This window comes from Scyliorhinus torazame, chromosome 16 (assembly GCF_047496885.1).
Source record: "Scyliorhinus torazame isolate Kashiwa2021f chromosome 16, sScyTor2.1, whole genome shotgun sequence".
Classification (NCBI taxonomy): domain Eukaryota; kingdom Metazoa; phylum Chordata; class Chondrichthyes; order Carcharhiniformes; family Scyliorhinidae; genus Scyliorhinus; species Scyliorhinus torazame.
In genome coordinates, this window is record NC_092722.1 from 56,437,306 (window position 1) to 56,460,508 (window position 23,203).

General features: G+C 46.4%; 2 protein-coding genes across 6 annotated transcripts in view; both read left to right on the forward strand.

Moving 5' to 3' along the window:
* Nucleotides 1–23,203, forward strand: part of LOC140392826 (centrosomal protein of 104 kDa-like) — a 493,850-nt gene that overhangs the window by 343,061 nt on the left and 127,586 nt on the right. The gene's annotated exons all lie outside the window — the stretch shown is intronic.
* On the forward strand, nt 1,668–18,464 carry LOC140392474 (tigger transposable element-derived protein 4-like). Its single transcript, XM_072477715.1, is given in 3 exon segments — nt 1,668–1,723; nt 16,380–17,026; nt 17,028–18,464. Coding segments are annotated over 3 exon segments (1,071 nt in total). The 3' UTR covers nt 17,396–18,464.

Consider the following 23,203-nt stretch of genomic DNA (forward strand, 5'->3'; position numbering starts at 1 on the left):
ATAGTGTGTTAGCGTTTATTAACAGGGGGCTTGAATTTAAGAGCCGTGGGGTTATGCTGCAACTGAACACGACCCTGGTGAGACCACGTTTGGAGTATTGTGTGCAGTTCTGGTCGCCTCATTACAGGAAGGATGTGGAAGTATTGGAAAGGGTACAAAGGAGATTTATCAGGATGCTGCCTGGATTGGAGGGTAGGTCTTATGAAGAAAGGTTGAGGGAGCTAGGGCTTTACTCATTGGAGTGAAGGAGGATGAGAGGTGACTTAATAGAGGTTTATAAGATGATGAGGGGGATAGATAGAGTGGACGTTCAGAGACTATTTCCTCGGGTGAATGTAACTGTTACAACGGGGCATAACTATAAGGTTCGGGGTGGGAGATATAGGAGGGATGTCCGAGGTAGGTTCTTTACTCAGAGAGTGGTTAGGTGTGGAATGGACTGCCTGCTGTGATAGTGGAGTCGGACACTTTAGGAACTTTCAAGCGGTTATTGGATAGGCACATGGAGCACACCAGAATGACAGGGAGTGAGATAGCTTGATCTTGGTTTTGGACAAAGCTCGGCACAACATCGAGGGCCGAAGGGCCTGTTCTGTGCTATACTGTTCTATGTTCTATGGTATAGAAGAAGGCAGGAGTGAGCTATTGCTGTGATCGTGTGAAGAGGCAGATGGCAGTTTAGTTCTAGTGTTTGATTTTCCCTTTAATTGGCAGCGTGGATATGTTACTGGGGTGATCGTGATTTGTTGATGAGTTCACAGTAAGTGTCAGAACCAGGCTGATCACATGGACTGTGAGAGGGTTAAATGGGTCTGTCAAAAGGGTCGCGCATCTGAGGAGTTTAAAGGCGGATGTGGCATTCTTGCAGGAAGCGCACCTGAAGATCGGGGATCAAACCAGGCTAAGAAAAGGGTGGGTAGGTCAGGTCTTTCATTCAGGATTAGATTTGGAAGGGAGGGGCGGTGGGGGGGCAGGTCTTGATAAATAAGTGGGTAAAGTTTGAGGTGGGGAATATAGTGGCAGAATCCAGGGGGGCGAGGTTCGTTATTGTGAATTTGGAGAGGATGCCGGTGGTGTTGGTGAATGTTTCTCTCCTCCTCTTCCTCCTCCTCCTCCTCCCCCCCCCCCCCCCCCCCACCCCCCCCGGCTGATAATGTGGGGGAGGGGGGATTTTAACATAGTTATTGAGCTGAAATTGGACCGGTCGAGTCTGAGGTCGGGGAGAGTATCGGCGGTGGCAAGGGAGTTGAAGGGGTTGATGGGGGGAGTGGACCCGTGGAGGTTTGTTAGACCGAGGACGAGGGATTTTCATTTTCCTCCCATGTACATCGGGTGTACCCCCGGATTGACTATTTTGTGATGGACAGGACATTATTGGAGGGGGTGGTTGGTTCGGATTACTCGCTGATGTGGTTTCAGACCACGCACCGCATTGAGTGGACTTTCAGGTGGATGGATTGGGGGGGGGGGGGGGTGCGGTCAGCCCCCGCAGTGGAGGTTAGATGTGGGACTGTTAGCAGATAAGGTTTGTGAGCGGGTGAGGGCTGCCATTTCGGGGATATGTGGAGTTGAATGACACAGGGGAGGTTTCGGCTGCCATGCTATGGGAGACGTTGAAAGCAGTGGTGCGGGTGGAGTTTATATTAATACGGGCGCATATAGTCAAGATGGAGCAGCCTGATTTGGTGAGATTAGTGGATGAGATCCTGCAGGTGGATAGGAGGTATTTTGAAGCCCCGGAGGCGGGGTTGTTGAGGGAGTGGCAGAAACCCCAGATGGAGTTTGGACTGATATCTACGGATAAGGCGTTAGGGTAGTTGAGGGCCAAGGGAGCGGTCCATGCAATTGGGAGAAGGCGAGTAGGATGTTGGCACATCAATTGAGGAAGCAGGAGGTGGCGGCGATGTAGGGCTGCCCAATCTCCTCATTGTTCTTTGCCTTGGCGTAAAGCCATTGGCAATGGCGCACTGAGCATCATGGGATTGGCAGGGGATAGTGGGGAGGAAGGTGAAGCATAAGGTCTTGTGCGCCGACATTCTACTGCTCTATATATCACACCTTGTGGAAGTTACTGGGGGGGATTATGGGCACATTGGAGGAATTTGGCCAGTTCCTGGGGTACAAATTGAATATGAGGAAGAGTGAAGTTTTCCGATTCAAGGGAGGGGACAGGAGAGTAGGTTGGGGGAGATGCTGTTTAGAGCAGTGGGGGCGGGCTTTAGGTATTTGGGCATTCAGGTGGCATAGGGGTGGGAGCACAGCTGCACAAGCTGAATCTGGCTTGGTTGGTGGAGCAAATGAAGGGGGATTTTAAGAGGTGGGCTGTGCTCCCTCTGTCGCTTGTGGGACGGGTGCAATCGGTGAAGGTGACGGTTCTCCCGAGGTTCTTATTTTGTTCCAGAATATCTCGCTCTTTATCCCAAAGGTTTTTTTTCGGAGGGTTAATGCACTGATGTCTGGGTTTATTTGGGCGGGTAAACCTGAGGATTATGTGGGTGCTGCTGGAGCGGGGTCGAGCGGCGGGGTGGCTCTTCCAAACTTGGATGAATTATTATTGGGTGGCGAATATAGCTAGGATTAAGTAGTGGGGGAGGGTTTGGTCTGAGAGCGGATGGTGGCAACCTCTTGTAAGGACTAGAGTTTAGGGACACTTGATGGCGTCTCTGCCGTTCTAGCCTGCCAGGTACTCCACAAGGCCGGTAGTGGTGGTGGTCCTGAGGGGATGGGGACAGTAGCAGCACCTGAGGCTGGAGGAGGCCTCAGTTTGGGCACCAATGTACGGGAATCATAGGTTTGTTCCGGGGGGGGGGGGGGGGGGGGGCTGGATGGGGAGTTTCGAGGATGATGGTGGGTGGGGATTGAGCGGTTTTGGAATCTGTTCGATGGGGACAGCTTTTTGAGCTTGGGAGGGGTTGACGGAGGAATTTGAGTTTCCCAGCGGGAATGGGCTCTGGTATTTGCAGGTGAGGGATTTTGTTCAGAAGCAGGTGCCAACCATTCCCCACCTGTTGCCCCAGGAGCTACAAGAGAAGGTGGGAAAAACGGGTAGGTGAGGGCAGAAGTGTCTGTCCGAAATCTATAAAGTTTTAATGGATTGGGAGGGTGCCCCAATAGGGGTAATGAAGTGTAAATGGGAGGAAGAGTTGGGGAAGGAGCTGGAGGCTGGGTTGTGGGAGAAGGCTTTGAGGAGAGTGAACGCATCCTCTTGTGTGCTAGGCTTAGCAGTATTCAGTTCAAAGTAGTTTACAGTGCACATATTTGGCCAGTTTGGCCAGTATGAACAGATTTTTTGAAGGGGTGGAGGATAGGTGTGGGCCCGCGAATCATGGTCACATGTTTTGGGCCTGCCCGAAGCTTGAGGGATTCTGGTGGGGGTTTGCCGACATTATGTCGGAGGTCTCGATGTCGAAGGTGGTCCTGAGTCCAGAAGTGGCGATCTTTGGAGTGTTAGAAGGTCCAGGGGGTGAGAGAGGCCGATGTCTTGGCCTATGCCTCCCTGGTTGCTCGGAGACGGATCTTATTTGAAAGGCGGGACTCGGTGCCGCCGAAACCGGGGGTTTGGGTGAGTGACCTAGCAGAGTTCCTCAGGCTGGAGAAAATAAAGTGCGCCTTGAGAGGGTCTGTGGAGGGGTTTGCCCGGAGATAGCAGCCGTTCATCGACTTCTTCAAAAATAGTTAAGATGTCAGCAGTGGAGGGGAGGGGTTAAAAAGGAGGTAGGGGAGTTGGGGAGGGAGCAGGACGGTGGGGTTTTAGATATTTATTTGTTTAGATTATCTGCATTCCTCTTTGCTTGCTTTTTCTGGTTGTTTGATGTATGTATATATAAATGCCTCAATAAGATTTCTTTTAAAAATGAAATTAAGGTATGAATTTTGCTGTCTCACGGTCACGATCCCGGGAATCATAATTGACCAGAAAATCAACTGGACTATCCTACATAACTGCTAGAGCTACTGGAGCAGTTCAAAAGCTGGCTATTCTGATATTTAGCTTACTTCCCACTCCCAAAAAAAATCATCTGCATTGTTATGTAATGCTTCATACTTGCTTGAATTGGTGCACCTGCAACTACAACCGTTGCTCTCCAGAATCTAGAATAACGCAGGCTACTTGATGAACACCTCACCCACTTGCATCAACACCTTTCCCATCAATGACACACTGTAGCTACAATGTATTCTATCTTCAGGATGCACTGCAATAACTTGCAGCTGCTTTATATACTAATGGTTAAATATATGACCAGACTGCACAGAAGGAACCTGACTGATGCCTTCTACAATAACAATAAAATCTTTACAAATGCAACAGTATTTACCTTAATCAGTGCAACCAGCCATTGGGTTGATAATTTTGCTGCTCAATGTTGTAATTAATTACATAGCAAGGGCCCAGTCCAAAACGTCTAATGTAGCCAGCCTACTTTTCACGAGTTGCTCATCATAAATTATCTCCCATTCAATTACTATATTCTTGAACTTGGTTTGAAATGTCCCTTTCTTTTGTTATCCTTCCAAGTAATTAAACTAGTGGTTCCAAGAATTTGCATTATATGAGACTCGTGCTCAGATATCCCAAAAGTTTAAAAATTGCTTTGCGGCCCACGCCGGCTGGTCTTCGCATTTGGCAAGCAGTTTAAAATCTCAGGCGAAGATCAGCAATTCTGATAAAGTACCCCTTTGACACTATACTAAGGCTCTGCCTGCATTATGCAAAGCTTTTGGTACTTGAGTGTCAGAATCAGGGTAAGAGTGATACCACTGAGCCAAACGAACAGTGACAAGTTGAGTTTACTGAAAATATAAATGAGTGATTTCTCCCAATTGGTTTCCAGTTTTAAGATTTATCTATTTTGACATTTTGAATGCATTGATATAACCCTTTCACAATTTTTTTAAAGTTCTATTTTCGTGACTGATCTCAGGGGACTTGCAGTCTTCATTAGTTGGACATCAGCCTCTATTTTCTGGAGAGAGAAAAGTGCCACACAATGACACACCTGTTTTTAAAAAAAACATTTTTCCTATATCTAAGTTCCAATCTAAGTTCACTTTATTTGCAACATGCTCTGCTTCATTCAAGGGGCAAAATACCTTCCCATTTTCCCTTCAGCTCATCCACCATGATCTCCCCTCGTCCCTCATTTCCCTGTAAATATCCGACACCCTACCATCCCCCACCCATGTCCCTGAGATCACTCTATCCTGAATCTCCTGCGTCGGGAGCTGCGGGAATTCCCTCACCTGTTGCCTCGCAAAAGCCCTCAGTTGCATGTACCAAAATGCATTCCCTTGGGGCAACCCATATTTTTCCGTCAGCGCTCCCAGACTCGCAAACGTCCCGTCTACGAACAGATCTCTCAGTTGCACAATCCCAGCTCTCTGCCATGCTCCAAATCCCCCATCTATTCTCCCCGGGACAAACCTGTGATTATTTCTTATCGGGGACCGCACCGAGGCTCCCGTCCTTCCCCTATGCCGTCTCCACTGCCCCCAAATTTTCAGTGTTGCCACCACCACTGGACTTGTGGTGTATTTCTTCGGGGAGAGGGGCAAAATATCTTGTGATAGAATTACTATGTCAAATTCCACATGGCTCCAAAGGTTTGCTTTATGACAAATTTAATTTCTCTTTTATCTTAACTTGTGAGCTGCTACGGGTGTCTGCAGCATGTACATATGAACTAGATTCCTGAGTTGATCTCTGGTTTGATTCAAGTTGGTCAACTGCAAGTCCACTGAGACATGAATAAAACCTAACCACACAAATTTTGCAACTGGTTTAATTTCAGAATCTTTTTCCACCCTCTAATTCTATGCTGAAGGGCTGTATTTGCTGTAGAACGGAAAATCAGCTAGCGTGGCCAGTGTATGTGGAATTATACCTCCGCAAATACAGCACCGTCAGCATAGAATTAGAGGGTGGAAAAAGATTCTGAAATTAAACCAGTTGCAAAATTTGTGTGGTTAGGTTTTATTCATGTCTCAGTGGAACACTAATTCTGAATCAGAAAGTTGTGGGTTCAAGTCCCAACCAACCGAGAGACCTGAGCATAATCGAAACTGATGCTCTAGTACAGTGTTTCTCAAACGCTGGTCCCACCTTTACCGGCCGTGGCGACCCATGCCGGCCGACCGTGGCAACCCACCATTTTCGCTTGTCTTGAATGCGACAGGTGAACCTGTTTGGTCCTCACAATCTCACTTGCTTTGTCATTCAATGTTACATTTCTACTGAGGACTTGATTTGCATTGGCACAATGAACAAAACCATATCTCAAGAAATCATCTTTATATTGCTTTGTTTCCCAATTTCAGTTTCTTAGGCTGTCACCAGAGGCCCTGGAGCTCTGTGTACAGCTCACACTAGCACTGCTTTGTCCTGCCATGGACTCCCCTGAGAAGGTCTCTCAGAAAATTCAATGATATCCTGGTCTGTTGTGTCTCTGGCCTGTCTCTTCCTTATAACAAAATGATCCATCTTCTTGCTCACAGCTAGAAAATGGAGGAATCTCTCCTCCGTGATTTTGTGCAAAAAGCACAGACATACAGGAAGCATGACGTCAGTGAATGTGGTGGTGCATGGCCTGCTCTTTACTGATGCTTCTGGAGGGACGACTACATCGTTCGCATTTAAAAGCTGGTCACAGCTGGCATTCTCAACTTAAAAGCCAGTCACAACTCCGCGACCCTACCGATACCCGCCCCAGACCCACCCACAGGTGGCGACTAGCGGTTTAAAGAACTACGCTAGTGCCGTGTTTTTCAAACTTTTTTCCCGGGGACCCATTTTTACCAACCGGCCGACCTTCGGGGCCCGCGCCGGCCGACCTTCGGAGCCTGCGCCCGCCGACCTTCGCGGCCCACGCCAGCCGACCTGGGCGACCCACAATTTTCTCTTGCCTTGTTTGCTGCTGACAAAAATTGACAGTGTTTTGGGGTCCCTTTGGCCCTCGTACACGGTCCTCCAATGGAACCTGTTGGATGAAGGTGAAGCCTTCTGATGTCAGAACGTATGGAGTCTCCATCTGTCCAATGTTCTGCATTTTTTTCCTGTAAAATTTTATCAAATAAAAACCCCACCCCCGAACTTGTAAATAAAAATAAAATAAATGATAAAAATAAAATTAATAAAACAAAATGAATAACCCCCCCCCCCCCAACTTGTACAAAAATAGCTTTTTAAAAAATAAAGCGACGCACTGCGCATGCGTGCCCCATCACTGGCGAGCATGCGCATAGTTTTGCGCATGTGCACCGATGATCTGGCATGCATGCGCAGTGCGACCGCATTTCTTTTACATGCTCATGGCCATTTTGAAGGCCACTTGCAGCCGGCGTTATTAAAAGCCGGTTGCTGCGGCTATTGCGTGCGGATTTGCGCGATTGGGAGCGCCGCGACGGATGGCTCCGTGACCCTTCCTACACCGCCCCCCCCCTTCGAGTTTGACTATGCCTGCGCTAGTGCATAGCATGGAGTGCTGCACATTCTTCTGAAGGGTTTTAAAAAAAAATATTTTATTGAAATTTTTTTCCCTGAGCAACATTTTTCCCGCTTACAAAACAAGCGAAACGATAACAGTAACAAAACAGAAATTTTTAAACTTTTTAACAATAATAATAATATACAAGTAACAAAACCTCGTACTCTATTGACCTATACTCAACTGAGCCTCTTCTCTCCCCCCCCCCCCCCCGTGTTGCTGCTGCTGGTCATCTGTCTTCCCTCTAACGTTCCCTTAGGTAGTCGAGAAATGGCTGCCACCGCCTGGTGAACCCTTGAGCCGATCCTCTCAGGGCGAACTTTATCTGCTCCAGTTTAATAAACCCCGCCATATCGTTTACCCAGGCCTCCAGTCCGGGGGGTTTCGCCTCCTTCCACATGAGTAGGATCCTGCGCCGGGCTGCGAGGGACGCAAAGGCCACGACATCGGCCTCTTTCGCCTCGTGCACTCCCGGCTCTTCCGCAACTCCAAATAGAGCTAACCCCCAGCCTGGTTTGACCCGGGCCTTCACCACCTGCGAAATCACTCCCGTCACTCCCTTCCAATACCCTTCCAGTGCCGGGCACGCCCAAAACATATGTGCGTGGTTTGTCGGGCTCCCGCCACACCTCCCACATTTGTCCTCCACTCCAAAGAACCTGCTCAATCTTGCCCCCTTTATGTGTGCCCTATGTAGCACCTTAAATTGAATCAGGCTAAGCCTGGCGCATGAGGAAGAGGAATTTACCCTGCTTAGGGCATCAGCCCACATACCCTCCTCTATCTCCTCCCCTAATTCTTCTTCCCACTTTCCTTTTAGTTCGCCCACCGACTCCTCCCCCTCTTCCCTCATCTCACTATAAATCTCTGACACCTTGCCCTCTCCGACCCACACCCCTGAAAGCACCCTGTCCTGTATCCCCTGTGTCGGGAGCCGGGGAAATTCCCTCACCTGTTGTCTAGTAAACGCCCTCACCTGCACATATCTCAAGAAATTCCCCCGGGGTAACTTATACTTTTCCTCCAGTGCTCCCAAGCTTGCAAAAGTCCCATCTAGGAATAAATCTCCCACCTTCCTAATTCCCAACTGGTACCAGCTTTGAAATCCTCCATCTATTCTTCCTGGGGCGAACCTATGGTTGTTCCTGATAGGGGACCCCACCAGGGCTCCCCGCACCCCTCTCTGTCGCCTCCACTGTCCCCATATGTTCAGTGTTGCCGCCACCACCGGGTTCGTGGTGTACTTTTTCGGTGAGAACGGTAGCGGCGCCGTCACCAGCGCCTCTAGATTCGTCCCTTTACAGGACCTTCTCTCCAGCCTTTTCCACGCAGCTCCCTCACCCTCCATCATCCATCTACGTATCATTGCCACATTGGCGGCCCAATAATAATCTCCCAAGTTCGGTACTGCCAGTCCTCCTCTGTCCCTACTGCGCTGAAGGAACCCCCTCCTTACTCTCGGAACTTTCCCTGCCCACACAAAGCTCGTAATGCTCCTATCTATTTTATTAAAAAAGGTCCTGGTGATTAAAATAGGGAGACATTGAAATACAAATAAGAACCTCGGGAGGACTAGCATCTTAATTGCTTGCACCCTGCCCGCCAGCGATAAAGGCTGCATGTCCCACCTCTTAAAGTCCTCCTCCATTTGTTCTACCAGCCGTGTCAGATTAAGTCTGTGCAAGGTTCCCCAGCTCCTAGCGATCTGAATCCCCAAGTATCGGAAGTTTCTTTCCACTTTCCTTAGCGGTAAGCCTTCTATCTCTCTACTCTGGTCCCCTGGATGTATCACATATAATTCACTCTTCCCCATGTTTAACCTATATCCCGAAAATTCCCCGAACCTCCTCAAGATTCGCATAACCTCTATCATCCCCCCGCTGGGTCCGACACGTATAGCAATAGGTCATCCGCGTATAACGAGACTGTGTTCTTCTCCCCCTCTAGTCACCCCTCTCCATTTCCTGGAGTCTCTCAGCGCCATGGCCAGAGGTTCAATTGCCAGCGCAAACAACAATGGAGACAGCGGGCATCCCTGTCTTGTTCCCCTATATAATCGGAAATACTCCGATCTATGTCGACCTGTAACTACGCTTGCCGTCGGTGCCCCATAAAGTAGTCTAACCCAGCGAATAAATCCGTTCCCAAACCCAAACCTCCTTAACACTTCCCATAAATACTCCCACTCCACCCTATCAAATGCCTTCTCTGCGTCCATTGCCGCCACTATCTCTGCCTCCCCCTCCACTGAGGGCATCATTATCACCCCTAATAGCCGTCGCACGTTAACATTCAATTGTCTCCCTTTTACGAACCCTGTCTGGTCTTCGTGCACCACCCCTGGGACACAGTCCTCTATCCTCGATGCCAGCACCTTTGCTAGCAGTTTGGCGTCCACGTTCAATAGTGAAATAGGTCTATAGGACCCACACTGCATCGGATCTTTGTCCCTCTTCAAAATTAGCGATATCGTCGCCTCCGACATTGTCGGGGGTAGTGTCCCCCCTTCCCTGGCCTCATTGAACATCCTCGCCAACAACGGGGCCAACAAGTCCACATATTTTCTGTAGAATTCCACCGGGAACCCGTCCGGCCCCGGAGCCTTCCCTGCTTGCATGCTTCCCAGTCCCTGAATAACCTCGTCCACCTCAATCGGTGCCCCCAGGCCTGCCACCGCCTGCTCCTCCACTTTCGGGAACCTCAACTGGTCCAGGAACTGCCGCATCCCCTCCTCTCCCTCTGGGGGCTGAGACCTATACAGTTCTTCATAAAAGGTCTTAAACACCTCATTTATCTTTCCTGCCCTTCGCACAGTGTCTCCCCTTTCATCCCTAATTCCTCCTATCTCCCTCGCTGCTGCCCTCTTTCGCAGTTGGTGTGCCAACAGGCGACTAGCCTTTTCCCCATATTCATACCTCCTCCCCTGTGCCTTACTCCACAGTACCTCCGTCTTTCTGGTGTTCAGAAGGTCAAACTCGGTCTGGAGTCGTCTCCTCTCCCTGTACAATTCCTCCTCCGGGGTCTCTGCAAATTCCCTGTCCACCCTTAAAATCTCCCCCAGTAATCTATCCCTTTCCTTGGCCTCTGTTTTCCTTTTGTGGGCCCCAATAGAAATCAGCTCTCCTCTGACCACCGCTTTTAGTGCTCCCAGACCAGTCCCACAGGGACCTCGCCGTCGTCATTGACCTCCAGGTATCTCTCGATACACCCCCTCACTCTTGCACACACTCCTTCATCCGCCATCAGTCCCACATCTAATCGCCAGTGTGTTCTCTGCTCCCTGTCCTCTCCTACTTCCAGGGCCACCCAATGTGGGGCATGATCCGAAACCGCTATGGCTGAGTATTCAGCTTCTTCCACCCTAGAGATCAACGACCTTCCTAAAACAAAAAAATCTATCCGGGAGTACACTTTATCGACGTGGGAGAAGAAGGAATACTCCCTAGCCCTGGGTCTAAGAAATAGCCATGGATCCACTCCCCCCCCCCCCCCCCCCCCCCCCATTTGGTCCATAAACCCCTTAAGTACCTTGGCCGCTGCCGGCCTTCTTCCAGTCCTTGAGCTGGATCTATCTAGCCCCGGGTCCAGCACCGTATTGAAGTCCCCTCTTAAAATCAAATTTCCTGCCTCCAGGTCCGGAATACGCCCCAGCATCCGTCTCATGAACCCCGCATCGTCCCAATTTGGGGCATACACATTAACCAACACAACCTCCATTCCCTCCAGCCTACCACTCACCATTACATATCTACCTCCACTATCTGCTACGATATTCTTTGCTTCAAATGCTACCCGTTTCCCCACCAAAATGGCCACCCCTCTGTTCTTTGCGTCCAGTCCTGAGTGGAACACCTGTCCCACCCATCCTTTCCTTAGCCTAACTTGGTCCGCCACTTTTAGGTGCGTCTCTTGGAGCATAACCACGTCTGCCCTTAGTCCTTTCAAATGCGCGAGCGCTCGGGCCCTTTTTATCGGTCCATTCAGGCCTCTCACATTCCACGTGATCAGCCTCACTGGGGGGCTACCTGCCCCCCTCCCATGTCGACTAGCCATTACGTTCTCTAGGCCAGTCCCAGATCTCGCTCCCGCTCGCTCCCCCAGCGTCGCATTCCGCCCCCGACCACCCTCTCTTTAGCCATTTCCTTTTGGATTTCCGCAGCAGCAACCCAGTTGTTGTGTCCCCCCCGCTAGATCCCTATCTAGCTTGATTGCTCCCCCCATATCACTTCCGTAAGTCAGCTGACTTCAACTGACCCCGGCTACTCCTGCTCGCTCCTCGGCCCCCCCCTGTGTGAGGGAACTCCCATCCGCCTTGCGCCTGTTTTCCCGCCTTATTCTTTCTGGCGCGGGAACATCCCTTTACCTGACCCGCCTCTTATGGCGCAGCTCCCTTTCCCCTACCCCTCTCCTTCCCCATTCTCTGACCATGTCCTGCCTCTCCCCCCTCACCGGCGCCCACATTTCCCCAATGTCCCCCCCCCCCCCCTTCCCTGTTTACTTCTCGATTAACTTTCACCATCCCATTAACAAAAACAATAATAACAACAATAACAGTTCCCTGCAGCATCAGTCCCTCAGTTCCGGTCCAGTTTCTCTTCATTGATGAAGGACCATGTTTCCTCCGCCGTCTCGAAATAATAGTGTCTCTCCTGATGCGTGACCCATAGTCTTGCCGGCTGCAACATCCCAAACTTCACCTTCCTTTTGTGCAAAACCTCTTTGGCTCGGTTGAAGCTCGCCCTCCTTCTCGCCACCTCCGCACTCCAATCCTGGTAGATCCTTACCACCGCATTCTCCCATCTGCTACTCCGCACCTTTTTAGCCCATCTCAGGACCTCTTCTCTGTCCTTAAGGCGGTAGAATCGCACGATTATCGCCCTCGGTGGTTCTCCCGCTTTTGGTCTTCTCGCCGGGATCCGATTTGTCCACTCCACCTCCATGGGGCCCGCAGGGGCCTCAGCACCCATCAGTGAGCTCAGCATCTTACTTGCGTACGCTCCACAGTCCACTCCTTCCACACCCTCCGGGAGACCTAGTATCCTAAGGTTCTTCCTTCGCGCTCCATTTTCAAGGGCCTCAATCCTATCAGCACACTTTTTATGATGTGCCTCGTGCGTCTGAGTCTTGACCGCGAGGCCCAGGACCTCGTCCTCAATACCTGATACCTTCTGCTCCACCACGTGAAGTTCAGTCTCCTGGGTCTTTAAAGTCTCCTTAAGCCCCTCAATTGCCTGTAACAATGGGGTCATTACCACCTCCTTCAGCAGGTCCACGCACCGTCTCACCACCTCGTCCTGCTCAGGCCCCCATGTCACCTGTGGTTTCTCCGCCGCCATTTTGTTCCACTCCCTCTGACCTTCTGGCTGCAGATTCTTCGGGCTGCAGCCGCCGCCGCCGGTTTTTCCCTCCGTCGTTCGGGGGGGGACTCCCTTCCCTCGCGCCTCGCACCGGGTTTTACGGCCGTCTAAGTCCCCGTTGGGGCTCTTAAAAGAGCCCGAAGTTCCGTCGGAGCTGGAGCCGCCGAAACGTGCGGCTAGCTCATCTCTGTCGCAACCGGAAGCCCTTCTGAAGGGTTGTTAAACCGAGACTCCCCTGTCTCCTTGAGTTGGACGTAAAAAAATCCCATGCCACAAGTTAAGAGTGAAAGTCCTCCCTGGTTCTTGCATTGTGCTGAACATGATGTAAAGCCCTAGCTGCCGTTGTGGTGTGTAACATGGAAGATTTCGGAATGCATCGTGTCCCAGACGAGCAGTTACTAAGAACTTGAAACTTCTGTTGCAGTGGAAAGCATTAATGTTACGGACAGGAATTAGTTACAGGTTGATGCTGGAAGCAATTTTTATTTTTTATGTAACACTTTCCAGATGGAAGATCCTGTTCTTTGCATTTAATTCCATATCATATGCCAGGACTTTCAAGAATTAGTTGTGTATAGTGTAAGTAACTCGGCTGTAAATGTAGATGGTTGTGTAATTGAAAAAATAGAAATTGCTAATAACATCTTCAGTTCCTAATGTTTTCCGTTATGTTTTTGCTCCTAAGAAGAGGTTTACATTTTTTCAGCTGGCTATTGTCTCCTGCCGTATTAAGAACTTTCAGAGACTTGTAAAATTTGGAAATGGAAAATAAATAAGTATGTCAGGACACCAAGTATAACTGTTCTTCAATATAGTACTGGGATCTTTAATGACTTGGTTGAGAGGGCAGATGGGGTCTCGGTTGAAACATCCCAGAGTGGGGTTGAACTCCCATAACCTTTTGACTCCAATAAGGGTGCAACCAACTGAGCCATGACATATAATTTTGACAATAAACTTCCAAAATATCGTGGGTGAATTCTCTGGTTCCCCAGCCACGTGTTTCTCAGCGGGGCCATTCACTAGCAGCAGAATTCTATCTTCCTGTCGATCGTCAATAAGATTTCCCATTGTAACGACCCACACTGCTGCAAAACAACGTGGGGGTGCGCTGCTAGCAGGAAAAATGAATCACAATGATCAGAGAATTCCGGCCTGTTGATTGCCTTTATGACTTGTGCACATTTGTGCTTTTACATATTTATTATAACGTGCTGTTGCTGACCACAGATTTCACCGAGATTTAACTAAGCTCTCCATGGACCAGTAATGTCAAAACTGCTTTACTGGGCTTTGCAGCTAGGCTTGGTGCTCAGGCATATAATCAAAATGGCAGATCTGATACCTGCACTTCCAGAAACAGCTTTTTATGCCACATTGGAGAAAAAGGGTACAATTGTGTAATAATTCACTGCGCAAGTTGCTGTGTCAAAAAAAATAACTTCTCAAATGGCAAATTTTTATTCCCCATTTTTTATTGATTTACCAGCAATGTAATAGGGTTTTTTTGGCACGATGTGTCACCCAGGCACATTTGTTTTCTTTGTCCAAACTTACTGATAATTAGCAGACAAGTCACCTGTTACACATTGCTTAATTCTGATCCTTTTGAGAACTACAGAGATCAACCTGCTGTAGTTATTTCATCCACTTTGGCTTGCAGAGTGATTGATCAGTGTAGGCTGTTGTAACCATTTTGACTTCAGATCAAACTCGGCTTGGTTCTGGACCTCATTTGGGGAGAAAGAAGCTGCACTGGCACTTTGCTGTTTTTGAAGAAAGTTACAAAATACTTAAAACTTGCTCCTTTGTCAAATCTAAATTTGGCACCTAGCAAAACCACCAAGTAACCCACATGGCTGCATTTTAAAAGGAAGTGGCCTTATTAGGTGTGTAGTGTTGATGGAAGAGTACACGATTGTACTGTTATGTCAGTAGCGTTACTGTTTTTGTTTTTAAAAAAAATCAGATGGCAATACTTTGTTTATGGGTGTTTTAGTGATGAGTACTTTGCAGTGGTGCCAAGCAGTTGCATCTTGTGGTTTACCAGTTGATCACCATAGTAAACCAGTATAACTTCTCCCACAAACATTCCTTTATCTGCAACATATAAAGATATTCGTAGTACACAACTGGGTTAAGTTGACCTTTTGAGCGAGAACTTGCATTTTAAATATAAACCTGGATGTTTTTCCTATATATTGTGAATGCTATGAGTTTGGGGAAAATGTAGGTTGTTGTTCAACCAATTAGAATATAGGTGTCATAATATCCACATCAGCATATCATGGTGCAATCACACACACACTGATGGACAGGCAATTGGACCAACCAGCGCACACATAACATCGCAGCCAATCACCAGTGAGAGCACACGCACTATAAAACAGGGAACACCATAGTTCCCGCTCATTCTACCAGGAGATAGCTCAGAGCACAGAGCTCACAGCGTGCCACTCAGACATATAGACCATGTGCTGAGTGTCTCACTAAGATAGTGATAGGGCTGGGTCCACCGGTTAGCTGGCGAAGCACGTACCCAAGCCAGCAGTTAGTTGTTACCGTTGTTTAGACAATAAAACACAGTTGTACCATTTACAGCCGTGCTGGATCATTTGTGTATCAAAACACCCAACAGGACAATAGGGTCCAGTTGAGTCTTTGGAATCCGAAATGTTATGGAAATACTTGTTATCTTAGAATGATAACTGAACTCAAAATTGCACGTGCTGATTGGCAGGGGATTCTTTTGGGTCATGTGTACTTGAAATGTCTACTAAAATTTTATTTTGAATGTTTCATTTAGCTCAGTGGTTGAATGTTTCCACAAAATGATGAGCTTATGAATTTCAAACCCATTTTCTGCATTGTCATACCTGATCTGCTTTAACTGGGATCAAATGACTACATGCCAAGTTAGAAAGTGTTTCTCTTGCGTGGCTGATGCAATATCTGTTTTTAAGAGAAGTGTTACTTTTTTTTATACTACAAAGAAACGGTCTAAAACTAAAATGAAAAATGGTTACATTACTTCCCAAAGCACAATAATATAGCACTTACAATGATGGGAGTAATTTGTTGAGTGATTTGTTGGTAGTATGCAGCTGCAGCATTTAAATATTTCTATTCAGTCGTGATTTTCGAGTTCGGCAACATTCACTGAATCTCTTCTGCATAATAAGTGAATAGCCATTTCCTTTTCAATGAGTAAAATCCTGAGTCCAGACAATGATCAGTTTAGTCAGCTGCTTTAATCAGCACTTATTCATGTTGCCTTTCCACTTCATTGGTTTAAATTTCAAAGATCAATCAGCACTGTCTCATGGCTGTTTTTGCTCTTTCATATGCTGGACTAATCTAATCTTAGTTCCAGAACAGTATCTAACTTTCCTGCTGTCTAATTGAGCCTGTTCATCCTCCATTCTTCTCCCATGTACTGAAAGCGTTTCACCCAAATGTAATCTGCTGACTGGCAGAGAGGCCCTGTGTGAAGCTGGCTGCAATTAAACACAGAAAGGTAGGTCTCCCACAACAATAGGGAACATTTGCAGTACACTATACTGCAATGGAGAAGAAAAAAGCAGAGAGAACTTACCCTTGCAGAGAAGGTAAGGGTCCTGGAAATGCTAGAGGGGACAAAGATGTCACAGCTGGAAGTTGCCAGAAGAGTGGGTGTGTCTCAGCCTGCCATATCTCGTCTAAAAAGGAAGAAGGCCGCAATCTTGGAAGAGTGGCAGAGAAGCAGCAATCCAGACAGGAAAAGGAGGAGAGTAGGCAAGGATGCTGATGCTGATGCTGCTCTGTTGCACTGGTTTGAAATGGCCAGGGCACAAAATGTCTTAATTACCGGGGAAATCCTAATGTCCAAGGCAAGGGGCCTGGCTAATGCTTTGCATGTGGAATTCACCCCAACCAGTGGGTGGCTTAGTCGCTGGAAAAATCGGAATAATATTTGTGTTCAGAGAACCCATAGTGAAATTGTCAGTGCAAGTCAACCTACAGCTAGCAGCTGGATTCATACAATGCTTCTTTCTGTCTTGAGAAACTTTAGGCCTGAAGATATTTTTAACTGTGATGAATCTAGCATTTATTACAGGGCAGTTCCTGTTGGTAGTTTCTTTTTCAAACATGACTCTCTAACTCGCAGTAAAAAGACAAAGGATCAGGTCACTATTCTATTCTGTTGCAACATGACGAACTGAGAAAACAAAATTGTTGTTCGTGGGAAAAATTCAAAATCCGCAATATTTTCAGGGTATCCCATTTTTATCTATTCCTGTAACTTACACCTCTGAACACAATGCTTGGATGACGGCCACCATTTTTGCAAAATGGCTAAAGGACTTTGACCAAGAAATGAAAAGGCAGAGAAGAAATGTTGCTCTTCTGCTAGACAAGTGCAGTGCACATCCTAGCACTGTCATCCTGCAAAATGTGAAATTATTTTTCCTACCCTCAAATGCCATGATTCTGATTCAGCCACTAAATCAGGGAATTATCCAAAAAGGCATTGTATCGCCGGAGGATATTACGGAAAATCCTAACTGTTATTGATGAAAAGGTGCAAGTAACAGCATATATAATAGGAAAAACAATCTGTCTCTTAAATGCAGTCCACATGATGGTCTCGAGCCTGGGAAGAGATCAAGCAGGCTACCATTGAGTATTGTTTTCATAAGACTATATTTTCCCAAGCAAAGGAATTTGTGCAAATGACAGTAGAGAAAGTAGTCCCTCCAGTTGGAATGACTGACGAGGAGTTTTATATTTACGTTGACCATGATTCTGATGTTGCCTGTGTGAGCGAGGATGCAGAATCCGAGATCTGCAGTGTTCTGAAAGGACCAAAGAAACAAAGTGGGGTTGAAGAGGAGGCGAAAGGAGACATTCTACCAATACCCAGACTGAAGAAAGCTATGCAGGCTTGTGCTACAATTGAACATATGCTTGTAGTGACTGGTGCAGATCCAAACATCTTTCGGAAGTTTTATGATGTTGAATGTGACGTGGAAAGAGCATTGGCTTTTTAGTTAAATCAATGCCATTCTGTGCAAACTTTACCCACCTGAAAAATGCGTATGAAGCACCCTTAGTGAATTTGAATTTGATTCAGTTGCTCTACTACATTTCTGATTCGTCTTAATGGAAAATTGTATAATACCTGCTTGAGACAGCATACAGGAAACTGGACCCCCAAAATAACCAACATGGAAAAGAAAACTGGCAAAGGGCCTTTTTAGCAGAAATAAAACTACAAGTAAATGTAGCGCCTGGAATCTTCATTGAGGGCTGAGTGTGCAGTTAAGCAATGTAGAGTAGGAAGCCCATAAATGTGGTCCTCAGTAAATGCTCAGATAGTTGGTCATAGCCATGACAGTGATAAAGTGGGGAAGAAAAGACTCGGGGGATTTCCTACTCTTTGCGGGTATGCGTGGGTATTGCGAAGACACCAGAGGATACAACTAATTACTGTGGTTGACTGGCCAGCTTGTATGTAATTCTACCGGTCATCAGATCTGTCCTAATTTTTCCCCTCACTAATTGAGTGATGATGTTGCCAGCAATTGTGTCCCGATTTGCTGTTTGAACCAATCACCCATAAAGCTGTTATCAAACTACAGAATTTCTGATCTGTATATCTTGTTTAAAAAATTGAATATTTTCATTTATGACAAACTAACATATCAAACATATAATCCGAGTACGCAATTGTATCTACAAAAATAAGAGATATAAATAAATTGCATCCTTGAACTGAACATACATGAAATGTAATTAGAATATATACTTGTGGTCGCCATAGTAACAATGTGATCAGTTTTCATCGTTGTGACAGTTGCGGTGGCCGCTATGGCCTAACAAATACCCTGATGTAACCTGAGGGGTCGGGTGATCCCAGCGTAAAGCCCCACAGGACGAGACAAACCGAAAGTGGTAGAGCCGGCCCGGAGGCTTCGCCCTCTTTTAGGGCCTTTGCTGCAGTGCTGCTTGTGGGCACTTGTGCCCCAGGTGTAGTGCAAGCATTTTGCTTTCCCTGAGTTAAGGATGCTATCTCTTCCCTGTCCCCTTCCTCTGGCTGTTCCTCCATCCCCTCGCCCTCTCCCTTCAGTTCCTGGTCACAAACATGTCTTGGAAGATGTTGGTGAACTGCGTCCATGTGTAGAGGAACCCTTCCTCCGACATGCTGATGACAAACTTCTTTTTTTGAACCTCAGGAATTCCGCTAGGTCACACAGCTAGTCTGCGGTCTTGGGTGATGCTGCTGACCTCCGTCCGAACAGGAGTCTCTGCTGGGCAATCAGGAAGGCAGAGGCCAGGGCGTCACCTCCTCTCCCCTAGCATTGAGTATCTATTTTTCCTACAATACAATGGTGACTACACTTACTTTATTGGCTGTAAAGCACTTGTGGCATCAGTGGTTGTGAAAAATGCTATATTAATCATTCCAGTTCATTTTTATTTATGCAAATCAGTCCAGGTTATTTAAGATTAGCCAGAGAGAACACTATTTCCTAATTTTTCTTAAATTATTTCCCAAATATTTATGTGGGGGAAGGTGAAGGAATGGAGCAAGTACATCAGTAGCAGTGTTCTCTCTGGGGACTGCCATTAGCACTCTCCCCCTGGTTTCTGTGACCATTAGCACCCGGTTTCCCTGGGTTTCTGTGGCTATGACTCATCTTTCATTCTCACTCCAGAGTATAAATATTTCCCACTTTGTCTATTAGCTTTGACAAAGAGTTATCGGACTCGAAACGTTAGCTCTTTTCTTGGAAGTTATATTCTATAATTGTGTCTTTTAAAAAGCATTTAGATAGTTACATGGGTAAGATGGGTATAGAGGGTTATGGGCCAAGTGCGGGCAACTGGGACTAGCTTAATGGTAAAAACTGGGCGGCATGGACTGGTTGGGCCGAAGGGCCTGTTTCCATGCTGTAGACTTCTATGATTCTATGATTCTCTCCCTACAGATGCTGCCAGATCTGCTGAGATTTTCCAGCATTTTCTCTCTTGTTTCAGATTCCAGCATCCGCAGTAATTTGCTTTAATCCAATTTTTTACATCCGTAGCAGACCCATGAGCTGGGATTCTGATTTGTTTTATTGTCAGGTGTACCGAGGTTCAGTGAAAAGTATTGTTCTTCGTACAGCCAGACTACGCTTGTATGGGGACCCCTTTTCACCATAATATTATAAATGGATTTTTGGACATCAAACGAGCAGGAGCCCTGACAGTTTTTTCCCTCACTAATAATGGGGTCACCCCTGTTAAAATCAGTAGCATAGGCTGATTTGGACGGTGTGATTCAGTGATTCCTCGGTATGTCAACAGGAGCGCAACAAAAAACAGACTAGTTCAACCCAGCCCATGACCGCTTCATCAGTCTACTCTTGATCATCAGCAAACTGATCGAGGTGACATCAACACTGCTATTAAGTGGCACTTACTCAATAATAACTTGCTCACTGCTCAGTTTGGATTCCACCATTGAACTTCTGACTTTGGCCCAACATTGACAAAAGAGCTGAACAAAGTGATGTGAGATTGACTGCCCTTGACATCAGTTGCGTATCTGACCAAATGTGGCATTAAGGAGCCCTGGCAAAACTGGAGTCATTGGGAATCAGGGAACCTCTCCACTGGTTGTAGTCATACCCAGTACAAAGATACTGAAGCAGTCTGTGTCCATATGCAGCAAGACCTGGACAATATTCAGGCTCGGGCTGATAAGTGGCAAGTAACATTCATGCCACACAAATGCCAAGCCTAACCATCCCCAATAAGAGAAAATCTAACTATCTCCCCATGACATTCAAAGGCATTACCATTGCTGTGACCCCACTATAGATGTAATGGAAGTTACCATTGACCAGGAACTGAAATGATAACCAGTCATAATAAATACTGTGGTTGCAAGAGCAACTCAAAGACTGGGAATTCTGCAGCAAGTAACGCCTGACTCCCCAGAGCCTGCACCATCTTCGGGGCACATGTCAAGAATGTGCAGGTGGTCATCCAGCGTCGCTCCCCCACCATTGAACAGAGTGGCAGTGGTGTGTACTGCCCACAAGATGCACTGTAGCAATTTACCAAGCGTCCATCGACAGCCTTCCAAACCCATGACCTTGACCACCTAGAAGGGCAAGGGCAGTAGACGCATGGGAAAATCATCACCTCCAAATTCCCCTCCCAGCCACACAACCTGACCATTCGTTCTCTGTCACTGTCAAAATTCTGGAACTCCCTTCCTATCAGAACTGTGCATGTAGCTACACCACGTGGACTGCTGAACTTTAAGAAGGAAATTCTTGAGGGCAATTAGGAATGGACAAGTGGCGCCCACATCCCGTGAAAAGATAAACAAAAATTACATTCTTTCCGTAAACACGAAGATTCTCTTACTTTCAAGTCTGTTGACCGCATAGAGGTTTTGTTGTTAGATAGTGATTTCTCACATTTGGTTTTGTTGTTAGATAGTGATTTCTCACATTCTGAATTTACAATGGTCTTCTGTCAAACCTCAAATCTTTCTGAAAATAGAATGTTAGTGTACATGAAAAAAATATGACACAGATGTGCTTCATTTTATAAAGGAAAATGTTATATCAACTGCAGAAGACAGATGTAGTTTTGAAATTCCAGTACATCTATGTTAACAGCAGAAAGCGGATATGAAGCAGATGTAACAAAATTGATGTCAGTTTAGGCCTGTGATGGAATGCAGTGGACCTGCAATATTATTGAAGGAGGGAACTGAGCTCTATATAACCCAATACCTATTTCTTTCGGAAGCGCATTTTTACTTCAACTCGTCTTCTAGTTGTTTTTTTTTTGTGTGAAATCCTTGTGCTCTTTTATTGCAAGCTATCTGATGCATTTGGATGAAAATTAATTTTCTATGCTTTGCTCTTGGCATGTCAGGGATGATACTATTTCTTTGTCTTTGAATCATTATGTTCCAGAATTTCCTACGTAGTATAGACCTCAAAATACTGTGTGCACATGTCTTTGTGTAATTATTTGCTTGTAGGCTTCTCACAGAAATTATATACTTCTTCAATTGTAACTGGCCCATAAACCAATTCCTCTCCACATCTCCCAAGATATAAAATAGTTATGCATGTTGTGAAAGAATTAAAGTAAAATCAGGTGAAAATAAAAGTATTTTTAAAAAGTAAATTTTAGAGTATCCAGTTATTTATTTTCCAATTATGGGGCAATTTAGTGTGGCCAATCCACCTAACCTGCACATCTTTGGGTTGTGGGGGTGAAACACACGCAGACACGGGGAGAATGTGCAAACTCCACACGGACAGTGACCCAGGGCCGGGATTTGAACCCCGGTCCTCAGCGCCATAGGCAGCAGTGCTAACAACTGTGCCACATGCTGCCCCAGATAAAAATATTTTCAATGATGTAATATCAACAATGGATTTGACATAAACTGTCCTACCGATTTCAGTGCACGCTTTCTTTTCTAACTTCCATTTTGTTCAAAGTGACATGCAAGGTGGGAGCATAAATTTGTTGAGCTCTATGATGGTGGATTCTCAGCTGTATTGGACTGCACACTGATCTGCTTACACACTTTTAAATTGGGGTGGAGGAAGTGAGAATACAAGGAAATGGGACTTGCTGTATTTCAGGAATGCATTTAATTATTTGTGCAACAAATATTGGTTCCCATTTATGTTGTCAGATATTTTTGTTACAATTAATATAAGCAAAGCGATACAGTGAAGATTATATTTGTTTTTCTCACACAGTAAAATACTGTTTTAAAGACCTCATTTACAAGCCTGCCAACTTTTCTGTTTTTCTCCACTACCTTGCTTTTAAAATTCTCATTTATTTTCACAAATTTTCCATGGTGTTGCCCCCTCCCTAATTCAAAATCTCCTCCAGCCCCACAAGTGAGATATCTGGACTCATCTGGCCTGTGTCTTTAAGGCGGCCTGTGTCTTTAATTCAATCGGAAGGAAGCAGTGGCTTGTGCCTATAATTCAAACAGAAGTATCTGGAAGGCTGTGCTGACATAGATTGGTGATTGCAGACTGGCCAGCAGCAGTGATGACTCGATTTGATTGAATTGTCTGGTAGCCAATAAATTGGCCCAAAAATCTATGCTCTGCCCAGTAACAAGTGCTGATTAGATCTGATCCCACTGGAATGTTTTCAGAGTCACAAAGTTCCAGTTTAGTTTCGGTTTTGATTCTGGTGACCTGGTGAAGGGATCTAACTAACTCTTTCCAAAAATATATAAACCAACCCTCCCCAGAAGGCCACTAGTCAGGGCTCACTCTCTCCCCAGCAAATCTGGGTGCTGTTGTCTTGAGACTGCAAAGGCTGAAGTCAAGCCAT